At 32.1% G+C, this 13600-nt stretch overlaps 2 protein-coding genes across 2 annotated transcripts; both read right to left on the bottom strand.

Annotated features, from left to right (window-relative positions):
• Nucleotides 1–594: 594 nt before the first annotated feature.
• On the bottom strand, nucleotides 595–1478 carry LOC128157465 (ankyrin repeat domain-containing protein 29-like). The gene is made up of 2 exons (XM_052820025.1): nucleotides 1170–1478; nucleotides 595–1058 (listed from the first exon to the last, which is right to left on the bottom strand). Exons 1-2 carry the CDS (start codon nucleotides 1447–1449, stop codon nucleotides 718–720), a joined length of 621 nt encoding a protein of 206 aa, XP_052675985.1. The 5' UTR covers nucleotides 1450–1478; the 3' UTR covers nucleotides 595–717.
• A 7834-nt stretch (nucleotides 1479–9312) lies between these two features.
• On the bottom strand, nucleotides 9313–10571 carry LOC128157020 (serine/threonine-protein phosphatase 6 regulatory ankyrin repeat subunit B-like). Its single transcript, XM_052819369.1, has 2 exons — nucleotides 10264–10571; nucleotides 9313–10147 (listed from the first exon to the last, which is right to left on the bottom strand). The coding sequence occupies exons 1-2, from the start codon at nucleotides 10541–10543 to the stop codon at nucleotides 9795–9797; spliced, it is 633 nt and encodes a 210-aa protein (XP_052675329.1). The 5' UTR covers nucleotides 10544–10571; the 3' UTR covers nucleotides 9313–9794.
• Between the last annotated feature and the right edge of the window lie 3029 nt (nucleotides 10572–13600).

Genomic DNA, 13600 nt, shown 5'->3' with positions numbered 1-13600 from the left:
TCAAGACGGAGGCCTTCAACTGAACAAACCATTCATGTATGAGCAATAATTTCGTGAGTTGTCTTTATACAATGATATTTAAAAAGGGTGTACTCAGTACAATGTAATTTAATGTAAATGGGTTAACATAAATCTACTGATAGTTTCTTTTCTATTTATTTTTAAATGAAGGAAAGATGTGTTAAAACAACAACAAAAAATATGTACAATGCATACTGGTTTCATTCTTAATTCTTTACACTGTTAACATCATTAAACACATTGAAATAAAAAACTGACAATTTTTATCGAAATCAGGATTTAACAATTCACCCATTGTTCGTTTGCATGTCTTGAAGAATTCTATTTCCAAAACATGCGCTTGTGTAATGAAGATCTTCCTCATCAATTTTATCCTATCCTTGTATGTAAGGTTATAGCTAAAGCTATTACAGGACATGGAAATAAAGACTTGGCTTGTACAGTAGCATATCTAGAAAGAGTCAGAATTTTGTCAGTAACCGGAATTAAATCGGTCATCTTTTTTTCTATTCACTTCAAGCATGTTCGGTTATGCTTACGTGTGCATGAAATTCCTATTGGAATTTTTGTGGCACGATTCACCGTTAACTCAATATAACGCTGCATAGCCCAAGCTCGGCGGATATACTGACGTCATTCAGCAAAATGTTGCTTTCATGTTAAAGTCTGCACAGGCACAGACTAATTCTAGAATTCTCATAGAATCATGCTTTTGGTTTTAAATGTTAGCTTCAGTTTATGAATCAAATTTCTGTATTTTGACTCCTTCATTTTGTTGCATGTAAAGCCGTCAGGGCACATCCAACTCTCACAATCCTTCAATACGTATCCACAACAGATAAGGGTTTTTACGATTTTCGAAGACCCATAACAATCAGCGTTTGCCACGAAAAAAAGAGCAGACTGGCCAAGATGGTCGACTTCATTCACGTCGCTTCCATGCTTGATCAAGTATTCTGCAATGTTGAATTTTCCAGTCTCTAGTGCTAACAACAATGATGTTTTGCCTGAATTGTCCTTGCTGTCTACCCGAGCACCTATAGTAAAAAAGCAAAAAAATTAGTTGCCAAACATACGTATTTTCTAAAAAATGCAAATATTTGGATCCTTGTTCGATAGAAATGAATATTCATTTTCAATGGACATACCTGATTTAATTAGTTTTTTGACCATGCTCATATCGTTCATTTCTACAGCAATCATGAGAGCTGTTCTTCCATCTTCACTCGCCAAATTGACATCAGAGTGACTCAATAGGAGGACCAGAGTTTCCATATCACCATTTACGATAGCAGTAAACAACAGTGGTTCTCCATTAGCATCAAACATATTTGTATCGACTCTAGATCTAAAACATTCCTTTAGTGAAGTGATATCTCCATTTACAACTGCTTGTTGAAGAGAAGGTGTTGAAATTGATGTTTTCATTTTTTGATTTTCTTCTGATGGCTAACTGAAGCTTTTGTTAGAATGATATGATGATTGCACAGTTGATCTGCTTTTATATGTGTCTCGTTTGTTACATTTACATATTCTAACGTTTTCCTTCCACACAACAGATGCGATTGGTTAAAGTTTCATTGAAACAAACAAATACAAATAGACCGAGCATTTACATTCGCTGCGAATACTACGTTGCGGTTAGCCGCATTTTTTTAATTAATTGGTTCAAGGAGAAATATATTGACTACAAATTGTTTCCATGTCCAGACACATAATAAATAAAGTGAGTAATATTAGTAGGCGAATTCTACTAGTCAAAATTTATATAATTATTTTATGAGCAGTTGCTCTGATAACATTAAACCGCCAGCTCATTTTTTAAATATAAATACTTTTCACCCGGTATAAATGAGAGGTATTCGATAATTTCAATTTATTGGATTATTATGATATTTTGTTTGAAAAACATTCATTCATGATGGGGAGTTCAAGAGTCGGATTATTTATACCCCAGCTCCATTGGTCAAAAATTGTAAACGCTTTGTAATAATTTTTGTAAACGCTTTGTAAAAAGAGACCTTTCATGGTAAATCTTTAATGATATTAATAGATTCAATAATAATGTACATAAAATGCAAACCGTTTATTTCTACAAGTATACAATATACAGGAAACTAGCGAAAATTTCTTAAAATTGAACACATAATAAATTAATATTGCCAAGGGACAACTTACCATGTAGTTTTAAAGATGAAGCTAATGGAAGACACAGCAGTGAATTTCAAAATTTACCATCAGGACAATATGAACAAAATAACAATACATGAGTTTATCTCCCACGAGTGTCATAGTACAGAAGATTTATTATCAAATCAATACATTTAAGCATGTGGCCGTATCGACCCCTCCTTAGGTTCAAACCCCTGGCCAAGGGGCCATGAATGTCATGATTTTCGTAGGTATCTACTTGGACATCATAACATTATATTTAGTTCTTCTCAGATATATGTTGGAGTAGGGAAGAAGATTTTAGATTTTGAAGCATTTTCACCAGATGGCAATATTAACCCAGCCGTAAGGCCTGAACCGCTGACCCAGGATCCATAATTAAGTTCAGTAGAGGACTTCATGGACATCAGAATCGTGTGTTTAGTTTTTCACCAAAAGACAAAATTAAGCAGAATGAGCAACTTAAAGAAGATTTTCTAAAAGTTAATGTAAATTCACAATAAGGCTACCTTATCCACACCATAGGGCCAGAGCCCCTGATTCATTAATTTAAGCAGAGGACTTTATGGAAATCTTTACCTTTTTTTTTTTTTTTTTTGCAGTTTTTTTTTTTTTACAAAAATGCATGAGAGCAAATTAAAGAAGATTTTCTAAGAGTTAATAAGATTCATAATACGGCTACCTTACTCCCACCAAAGGGACTGAACCCCTAATCCAGGGGTTATCAATTTAAGCAGAGGGCTTTATGGAAATCTTTACCCTGCATTCAGTTTTCCTCAGATATGTATAAGAATAAAGAAGGTTTTGTAAGATTTGAAACGTTTTCACCAGGTGGACATATTAGTCCCACCATACGGCCTGAAGCTCTGTCTAAGGGGTCATGAATTTAGTAACTTAGGTAGAACACTATGTGGATATCAGATTTGTGCATTTAGATTTTGCTCAAATATGCAGGGGAACAAAGAAGATAATTCAATATTTGATACATTTTTTATTATATGGACAAATTGGCCCCATTATTGAGTCTGAATCTCTGACCCAGGGGCCATTAATTTTATAATGATGGTAGAGGGCTTCATGGAAAACTATTCATCATGTTCCTCCCAACCTGTGTGGAAGTAGAGAGGACAATATTTGAAATTTGTTCTTTTTTGGCATATTTGTTCCCGTGTCTATGTAAGGCCCCGGACATTTTATGATCATAAATTTCCTAATTTATGTTTATCTTATCCTAGAATGATTCTAACCAAAAATGGTAATAATTGGCCTTGTAGTTTTCAAGATGAGGTTAAAAATGTAGAATGTTTAACGCACGACCGACGACGCACAACGACGGAGAAGCACCGTTGACCTTATAGACTCAAGTGTCTTAAAGAAATGGAAAAAATGACATGTACAGTGTCGATTATAACCAAAAAGATTGGTCATGGTGTACCTCAATTATTTGATATATTGATTTCTTACAATTGTAATTGATATCATAAGATATTTTCTTACATTGGTATTCTTTCTGTTTTTCAATTAACCGAAACATTGCTAAATTTTGATACATACATGTATGTATGATATTACTATCCGAAATTTACTGGTTTTTTTTTAATCTTTAACTTCCAACTAGGTAATGTACCAAACCGTCAAACCATATGTTCATGTAGTTTTGCAGCATTCAAAATATGTAACTTGATTTATTTTTTTTTTTTTTACAAATTGCTAACATTCTGCGAAATAAGACTAGATGCATGTATCATTGCAGTTCAACTTCAGACATGTTCATATCCGATGCACATGTCAGACATTTCATAAGATTTTAATCTTACGTAATGATACGTAATTTATACCAATCGAGATTACGAATTATTTCAATAAATTGTGTAATAAGCAAACTATTTCATTTTAATGATATAGTCTTATGTTTAAAGATTGTGACAGTGGCAATTAATTTAGACCATCATTTGTTTGACAAAGGACTGAATTTGTCCTTATCTTATCATGAATTTAACGCATGATCATGAATGTCAATGTCTATGCATTTAAAAAGTCAGTTATCTCCATTTAGATTTTCTTTATAAATGTAATCACATTTTAATATTTTGTAGTTTTAATTATGTTTGTTCATTTGTTTATCAAGTCTTTAGGGGGTTCCCGGTTAACATTTCTTTGTCTCTTGAATCAAAAGCAAATTAATAAAAAATCGTAACAGGTATCTGTTTCATGATCTATTAAGCATATTGTATATCAATGGTTGCTGAAAATAACGACGTTAAAAAATTAATAGGCTAATTAGATCTATACACAATTAAAGAGGAAAAGAAAACATAGTTATATACATATTACGTGGGGCTTGAAGTGCCACGGTAGCAATTTTTCCAATGTTTAAGGCGAAACCACATTTACTATCTGTTGTTTTTATTCTTATATTAGAAGTTTCGTGTCACCATCCAATATGATTTTATATATATATAAATTAAATAAAACACAAACTATTGTAAAACATTTAGGGTCCCTTCCTATAGTATTATAGGTTGCACAAAAAATTACAATGAGTAGTATACATTATGGGCAGTATACATGGAAATCCATCTAATTGTGAGATACAATAACATATCATGACGTGTCTAATCTAAAAAGTTTAAGAATTAGAGGTTGCTGAAATCTTCTATATCACATTTTTGGCAAAAACCCACTTTTTTTTAGAAATAATACTGTAGAAGCACCTGTATTCGTTGTGTTAAAATTTCGTTGTTTTTGAACCAATTACAATTTCGTTGGGATTTAATGTCGTCATATCATAATCTGTAAGATGTATTAAGTATCAACTCTGTATTTATGAATACTTGGATTAAATTCACAATGGGTTTTATTTCGTTGGTAAATACTTCCAACGAAAATAAAGAAATTCAATCCTCAACGATTATTTTTGCTTCTACATCATATCATATAATGGGGCAAAAAATTTGTTTCGGTTTCTGTAAATGAATGAACAAAAAGCAAATAATTGGATTTTTATTCCTAATTCAAGGGGCATAAAATTAATCCATTATACCAAAATCGAAATTGACCAAGATATTCATATAATAAAACTGTTCACAAAATATCATTTCAGTATGCATCCTTTGCGAAGAAACTGAACGGATACTGTTGGTGGACCGACCGACAGTCAGAAGAACAGAAGGTAACACCTCTGCAAGGAAAATTAATTGAAACAGTTTGTAGACTGACCGACCGAACTACCGACAGACAGACAGAAAGCAGCAAAGCAATTTGCCCCCCCCCCCTTTTTTCGAACGGGACATCATTATCATTATGTGAAAATAATTTCAAATATGTGTTGTATCAAACGAATTATTTATTTATTGTGATAATTCCTCGATAAAAAAAGTTCAAAACTGATATCAATTTTGGAAGATTCTTTTGAAAAGAAATTATCTCGAGAGGGGTAAAATTTTACACCATTGTTTCGGACAAACTTGAAAAAAAACATGCTTGGGTATTATTTTTGATATATTTTAGAGCCTCGTTCCGCAGTCACCCTTTAGTGTTCAGTATACAAATAAGTAGACTGAATGTTTTTGGTATGTTAATCTATCTTTTAAAAAACATTGGGTTAAAGGAGCATAGTCACGATTTGGGTCAAAAATTATTCTTCCGTTTTTAATGTTTACAATGCTTCAGTAAAGCATCTCTAATGGACAACCCAAAGAGTGTCAGTCTTCGTGTTATAAGCGAGATACATATCAGCTTACAATTCTTTGTCATGTAAACAAAGCTTTGTTTACGATTTGAATGTTGAAGTAGAAAATCCAATTTTAGACACAAAATTGATGTGATAAACGTTTAGAACTATTTATTTATTCTTAAAAAGAATTCCAACAGAGATCAATTAGCTTGAAAAAGAACTTTTATCGGAATATTGAACACATGTAAACAAAAACAGGACATGAGTTTTTTTTACTTGACAAACAATTGTAAGCTCTGTAACTTGCCTATAACGCTACGAATGACACCAAAATCTCTAACTAGACACCGTTTCAGTCCAGAACCTTCTTCATTCATTACTGCTTGGTGCAGAGAGAGATTTGAGATGAAGGCTTCCGCTTTTTTTTTCTTTAAGTGTCAGAGTAATTGAATAATTTGTCAAAATGATATGTTGGTAGAAGATTGCATCTGATTTTTTATGGCTTCCAACTGTTTTCGTTAGCATCGTTTTACAATTTTCCATACATTTAGCAAATATGATTGGTTGAAACAATATTGATACAAACTAATACAAAAAGGAAGAGCATTTAAATTTGTCGCGTGTTGTATGTTGTGGTTTACTGCTGATATTCAATTAATTGGCCCAAGGATGTATTAACAAAATATTATCCATTTAATGATGCTTGCCAACTAGTGTGTATTTTTTCCTTACTGAACTCGATTTGTAAGTGAAAGTAAAAGAAATATTTAATGCAAATCAATTCATATATATCAATGATATAAGGTTTTCAAAGTAATAATACATTTTTATAATCAAAATTTAAGGTAATTCTTTACTGGTAAAAGTGTAGGATGACATTTAAAACTCAAACCTGATTTGAACATAATTTATTTAAATTGAATGAAAAATTGAATAAAACATACATGTCATTTCACATGTTAAGATGTCCGATAAACATAATCTGTAGCACAATTAGCATAAGAAAAGCGTAATGCTTTGTTTTCAAGTAAAAACTACATGTAAGTACTCAAAAACTTAAAATAATTCTATATGCTTCTGATTTTTTTTATCTTCAAAATTTTTGTTATCAAAATGTTGAGATGAGAGAAATTTCGTTTTGTGTATGCAGTTGTAAACGCATCTTTTGATTGTAAGAAATATATCTATGATTAAGGGTAGAATCAGCATATCATATAGCAAGCATTTTAAAAGTAATGTTTATGTTTTTTAATAGTTAACAATTTTTAATTGTCAATGAGTCCATTAAGGCAAAATTGGAAATATCCATATGTAACGTACTTCCAATTTATAATTATAAATCAATTCACAGGTGATTTTCCTCATTTCTTTTTCCTGATTTGTTTCAGGAACACAATCGTTTTATAATGTAAAATTTGAATATCATGTTTTTAATCGCAAGATACATAATATTCAGCTTTATTCATTTCAGTGAATAATTTAGAACTATTTAATAGATAATTGACTTGAAATTGTGTGGTTTTTGTCAGGACAATTCGTTTGTTAATCAATTCAGATAGGTCCCAGTAACCACCAAAACAGAATCGCTCGAATACAAACTTATTCTCCACAACGGGTATGGTTTTGATACGAAATTATATTCCCAACCTGAAATCAGACACCCAACAAAGCTAGCCGTTCGACTCTACACTTGTTTCTGTAAAAGATCACCCTGTAATATAACAAGCATTGTAAAAGTGTTGCATATAAAAGCAATATGCGTCATCTCAATATTGTGTTATTAACATAAATAATACAATCAAGTATTATTTTATATTTTTTCGCGCAATTCGTGACCTAATAGTGTAAACCAATGTGTTAACTACGAATCTCTAAGTCATAAGATCGATTCCTGCGTTTTAGTCATATATCGTAAAATGCTACCTTAGAGCAAAACATGTTGGCACCCCCAGTTTATAAAAAGTGTTGTTTTCATGAGATTTCCATGAAAAGTCAAACACCATTCAGATTTAGTTGTAGGGATGTTAAACAAGATTTTCTGGTGAAATATTAAGTAAACGAGAGCTTACCATCTTTTCCTTTGTGACATTAATTGATATGTGTGAGGGATGTTCGGAAAATATGGAGACTAACTCTTTCTTCCTTTGGGGAAAAAGATACCATTAAAATTTCATAAAAAAGTAAACCGGAATACCGTTTATCATAAATCTGAAATTTTTCAGTGAGCGGTATTATTAGATCACACCTGGTAAGCTGAACAACGTCCATTGACCCTGTAGCAACCTTCAAACTTATCGCAACATTATTTTTGCGCGTGTCCATGCTCCTATACTTTAACCGCCTTGCAATCTAACGAAAAACATAAGTTATTCTTCATTTCTCATCTTTTGTTTTCAATTTAGGATATCAACATTTACATATTTTCTCCATTCTTGATTTTTAATTAAACAAAATTTTTAAGTCAACTTATTGTGAAACGTCTCATTCTGTATGAATAGTTTATAAGTATTGACATCAGTTTTTGTGTAAAATTTAGTAAAAAAATTAGTTCATTTCTTTTAGTTCTATTTAAACAATAAGTAAAACAGAATAATATATTTACTTATCACATTGATATGTGAAGTTGCAGTCTATTTAATGGAGGAGTTTTTTTTGTTACCCGATTTTAAAAACATGAAACACGCCGTCGAGATGACGCACGAACACTTTAAAGAAATACACCCATCTTTATATCATGCTTAGTCTCTTGTACCTTTCACCACTCAATTTAAAATGTAACTTAACCACTTAATATCTTGTTTGCTCTCATTTGTTCGAGAATCATTGTTGGTTCCTTTTAAGTTTTCATTTTTGACGGAAAATAATCGTGTAGAAACTGCTTCGATATAATATCAAAGAATGTGCGGGGTTTACTTCCATACAGTGAAGGTAGTTATTGGTAAGAGCTATGGCTACTCTGAAATAATTTTCCAAAGACTGTGAGCACAGTAACTGTTTTTAGTTTCTCTTATTGTCAAGAAACCAAGTTAAAATTTTGCTGAATTTCCCTTCTACGCATGCTCTCAACGCTGACATTTGATTCATTAAAACGCATCTGATGTGCCAATAATACAGCGCCTCGAAAGGGTGAATTACATATAGTGATAAGGCACCGTAGACGGAGTAGTCTTTTGCATTAATTTTGCTTTTCTCATGTTGATAAACTCTGCTTTCTCTTAGCATGCCAACATTAAGACGGGGGCCTTTAACTGGACCAACCATTTATGTATGAGCAATAATCCCGTCAGTTGTCGTTGTACAGTGATATTTGAGACAATGTACTCAGTACAATGTAATTAAATGTAAATGGGTTAATTTAAATCTACTTATAGTTTCTTTTCTATTTTTAAATAAAGGAAAGATGTCTTGAAACAACAAAAAAATACGTACAATGCATACTAGTCTCATTTTAATTTCTTTATATTGTTGACATCTTTAAACACGTTGAAATAAAGAACTGACAGCTTTTATCGAAATCATGAATTAACTATTCACCCATTGTTTTTAAGCATGTCTTGACAAATTCCAAAACATGCACTGCTGTAATGAAGATCTTCCGCATGAATTTTATCCTATCCTTGTGCTAAAGCTATTGCAGGACAAGGAAAAGAAGGCTTCGTACAGTAGCATATCTAGAGTCAGTTTGTCTGTAACAAGTTTTAAATCGATCCTCTATTTTTCTATTCACATTGAGCATGTTTGGTTATGCTTACGTGCGCATTAAATTCCAGTTGGATCTTTTCTGTCCTAGTAGGGATGTGGCACGATTCACCGTTAACTCAATATAATGCAGCAAAGCCCAAGCTCGGCAGATATACTAACGTCATTCAGCAGAATGTTGCTTTCATGTACAAGTCTGCACAGGCACAGACTAATTCTAGAATTTTCATAGAATCATGTTTTTGGAATTTGACATGGTTTTAAATGATAGCTTCAGTTTATGAATCAAATTTCTGTATTTTGACTCCTTCGTTTTGTTGTCTGTAAAGTTGTCAGGGCACAACCAACTGTCACAATCCTTCAATACGTATCCACAACAGATAAGGGTTTTTACGATTTTCGAAGACCCAGAACAATCAGCGTTTGCCACGAAAAAAAGAGCAGACTGGCCAAGATGGTCGACTTCATTCACGTCGCTTCCATGTTTGATCAAGTATTCTGCAATGTTGAATTTTCCATTCTCTAGTGCTAACAACAATGGTGTTTTGCCAGAATTGTCCTTGCTGTCTACCCGAGCACCTATAATTAAAAACAAAAAAATTGGTTGCCAAACATACGTATTTTTTTTTAAAAGGCAAATATTTGGATTTCGATAAGGTTCGATAAAAATAAATATTGATTTTCAATGGACATACCTGATTTAATTAGTTTTTTGACCATGCTCATATCGTTCATTTCGACAGCAATCATGAGAGCTGTCCTTCCATCTTCACTCGCCAAATTGACATCAGAATTACTCAATAGGAGGACCAGAGTTTCCATATCACCATTTACAATAGCAGTAAACAACAGTGGTTCTCCATTATCATCAAACATATTGGTATCAACTCTTGATCTAAAACACTTCTGCAGTGTAGCTATATCTCCAGTTACAACTGCTTGTTGAAGAGAAGGGGTTGAAATCAATGTTTTCATTTTTTGATTTCCTTCTGATGGCTTACTGAAGCTTTTGTTAGAATGATATGATAATTGCAGAGTTGAGCTGCTTTTATATGTGTCTCGTTTGTTACATTTACATATTGTAACGTTTTCCTTCCACACAACAGATGCGATTGGTTAAAGTTTCATTGAAACAAACTAATACAAATAGACCGAGCATTTACATTCGCTGCGAATACTACGTTGCGGTTAGCCGCATTTATTTAATGAATTGGCTCAAGGATAAATATATAGACTACAAATTGTTTCCATGTTCAGACACATAATAAATAAAGTGAGTAATATTAGTAAGCGTATTCTACTAGTCAAAATTTATATAATTATTTTATGAGCAGTTGCTCTGATAACATAAAACTGCCAGCTCAATACTTTTCGCCTGGTATAGATGAAAGGTATTCGATAATTTCAATTTATTAAATTATTATTACATTTTGTTTGAAAACATTTATTCATGAAATTGGATGAAAGGAACGGGGTGTTCAAGAGTCCGAAAAAATATCGGATTATTTATACCCTAGCTCCATTGGTCAAAAAGTGTAAACTTTTCGTAATAAGAGACCTGTAAGTCTTTCATGGTGAATCTTTAATGATAGTCATGGATTCATTAATAATACACATAAAATGTAAACCGTTTATTTCTACAAGTATACAATACACAGGAAATTAAAGAAATTTTCCTAAAATAGAACATATACTTAATTCAATATTGCGAAGTGACAACTTACCATGTAGTTTTAAAGATGAAGCTAATGAAAGACACACAGCAGTCAATTTTAAAATTTACCATCATGACAATATGAACAAGATAAAAATGCATGGGTTTTTCTACCACGAGTGTCATAGTACAGAAGAATATATTATCAAATGAATACATTTCACTATATGGCCGTCTCGACCCCGCCTTAGGTTCTAGCCCTGACCAAGGGGCCTTGAATGTCATGATTTTGGTAGATAACAACTTGGACATCATAACATTACATTTAGTTTTCTCAAATATATGTTGGAGTAGGGAAGAAGATTTTCTTGGATTTTGAAACATTTTCACCAGATGGCAATATTGACACAGTCGTAGGGCCTGAACCGCTGACCCAGGGACCATGAATTTTGAATTTTAGTTTCAGTAGAGGACTTCGTGGTTATCAGAATCGTTTATTTAGTTTTTTCACAAAAAGGCATGTGAGCAAATTAATGAGGATTTTCAAGAGTTAATAGAAATTCACTATACGGCTACTTTATTCCCGCCATAGGGCCAGAAGCCGTATTCAAGGGGTCATCAATTTAAGCAGAGGGCTTTATGGAAATTTTTATTCCACATTCAGTTTTTTCTCAAATATGTATAAGAATAAAGAAGAAGGTTTTGTAAGATATATTTTCACCAGGTGGCCATATTAGTCCCGCCCTACGGCCTGAAACTCTGTCTAAGGGTTCATGAATTTAATAATGCATGCAAAACACTATATGGACATCAGATTCACGCTTTTAGATTTTTTCTCAAATATGCAGGGGACAAAGAAGATAATCTAAGATTTGATGCATTTTTATTAAATGGCTAAATTGGCCCCACTATTGGGTCTAAATCCCTAACCCAGGGCCATTAATTTCATAATGTTGGTAGAGGGCTTGATGGACAACATATTATTATGTTTATTTATTATCTATTAACTATTAACTATTTATTATGTTTCTCCCAACCTGTGTGGGAGCAGAAAAGATAATATTTGAAATTTGTGCTCTTTGGCATATTTGATCCCATGTGTATGTAAGGCCCCGGGCATTCTATGATAATAAATTTACTAATTTAAATTTCTCTTATCCTAGAATGATTCAAACCAAAAATGGTAATAATTGATCTTGTAGTTTTCAAGAAGAGGTTTAAAATATAGAATGTTTAACGCACGACCTAGAAGCACCGTTGACCTTATAGACTCAAGTGTCTTACAGAAATGCAAAATATTACATGCACATTGTCGATAATAACCAAACAGATTGGTCATGGTGTACCTCATTTATTTGAAAAATTGATTTCTTACTATTCTAATTGATATCAATAAGATACTTTCTTACATTTGCATACTTTTTTTTTACTTAACCAAAACATTGCTCAGTTTTGATACATATCCATGATATAACCATCCGAAATTTGCTGGGTTTTTTTTTTAACTTTTATCTTCCAATTAAGTAATGTACCAAACCGTCAAACCATATCGTGTAGTTATGCAACATTAAAAATCTGTAACTTAATTTGTTTTTATCTTCTTTTTTTTAAGACTAGATATCATTGCTGTTCAACTTCAAACATGTTCATATCCGATGCACATGTAAGATATTTCATCAGATTTTTAATCTTTCATGATATGTATATAATACCAATCAAGTTATTGAATTGATTCCATAATTTGTGTAATAAGCAAACTATTTCATTTTAATGTAGTCTTATGGTTAAAGATTGTGACAGAGGCAATTAATTTAGACCATCATTTGTTTAACAAAAGGCTGAATTTGTCCTAATCCTATCACGAATTTAACGCATGATCATGAAAGCCGATGTCTAAACATTTAAAAAGTAAGTTATCTTCATTTAAGTTTGCTTTATAAATGTAATTACCTTTTAATACCTTGTGATTTTAATTATGATTGCTCATTTGTTTATCAAGTCTTTAGGGGGTTCCCTGTTAATATTACTTTGTCTCTTGTCAACAGATTCAAAGCAAATTATTTAATAATTATAACAGGTATTTGTTTCATGATATATTTAGCATATTTTAAATCAATGGTTGCTGAAAATGACGATGTTAAAGAATTAATTAGCTAATTAGATCTATATTTACACAATTAAAGAGGAAAAGAAAACATAGGTATATACATGTAACGTTGGGCTGGTAGAGCCACAGTAGCATTTTTTTTTTCAATGTTTAAGGTACAAGAACCAATAAATGCATAGCTGAATATATCTAGCATATGATAGAATAGTGTCCAGCTTTGGCTTTTAGTGTTTCTCACATGGCCAAAACGATTTAAGAACTTAAAACCAAT

Source organism: Crassostrea angulata, chromosome 7, assembly GCF_025612915.1.
Source record: "Crassostrea angulata isolate pt1a10 chromosome 7, ASM2561291v2, whole genome shotgun sequence".
Taxonomy (NCBI): domain Eukaryota; kingdom Metazoa; phylum Mollusca; class Bivalvia; order Ostreida; family Ostreidae; genus Magallana; species Magallana angulata.
Note: the sequence above shows the minus strand (reverse complement) of the source record. Positions and strands in the feature narration are given on the sequence as shown.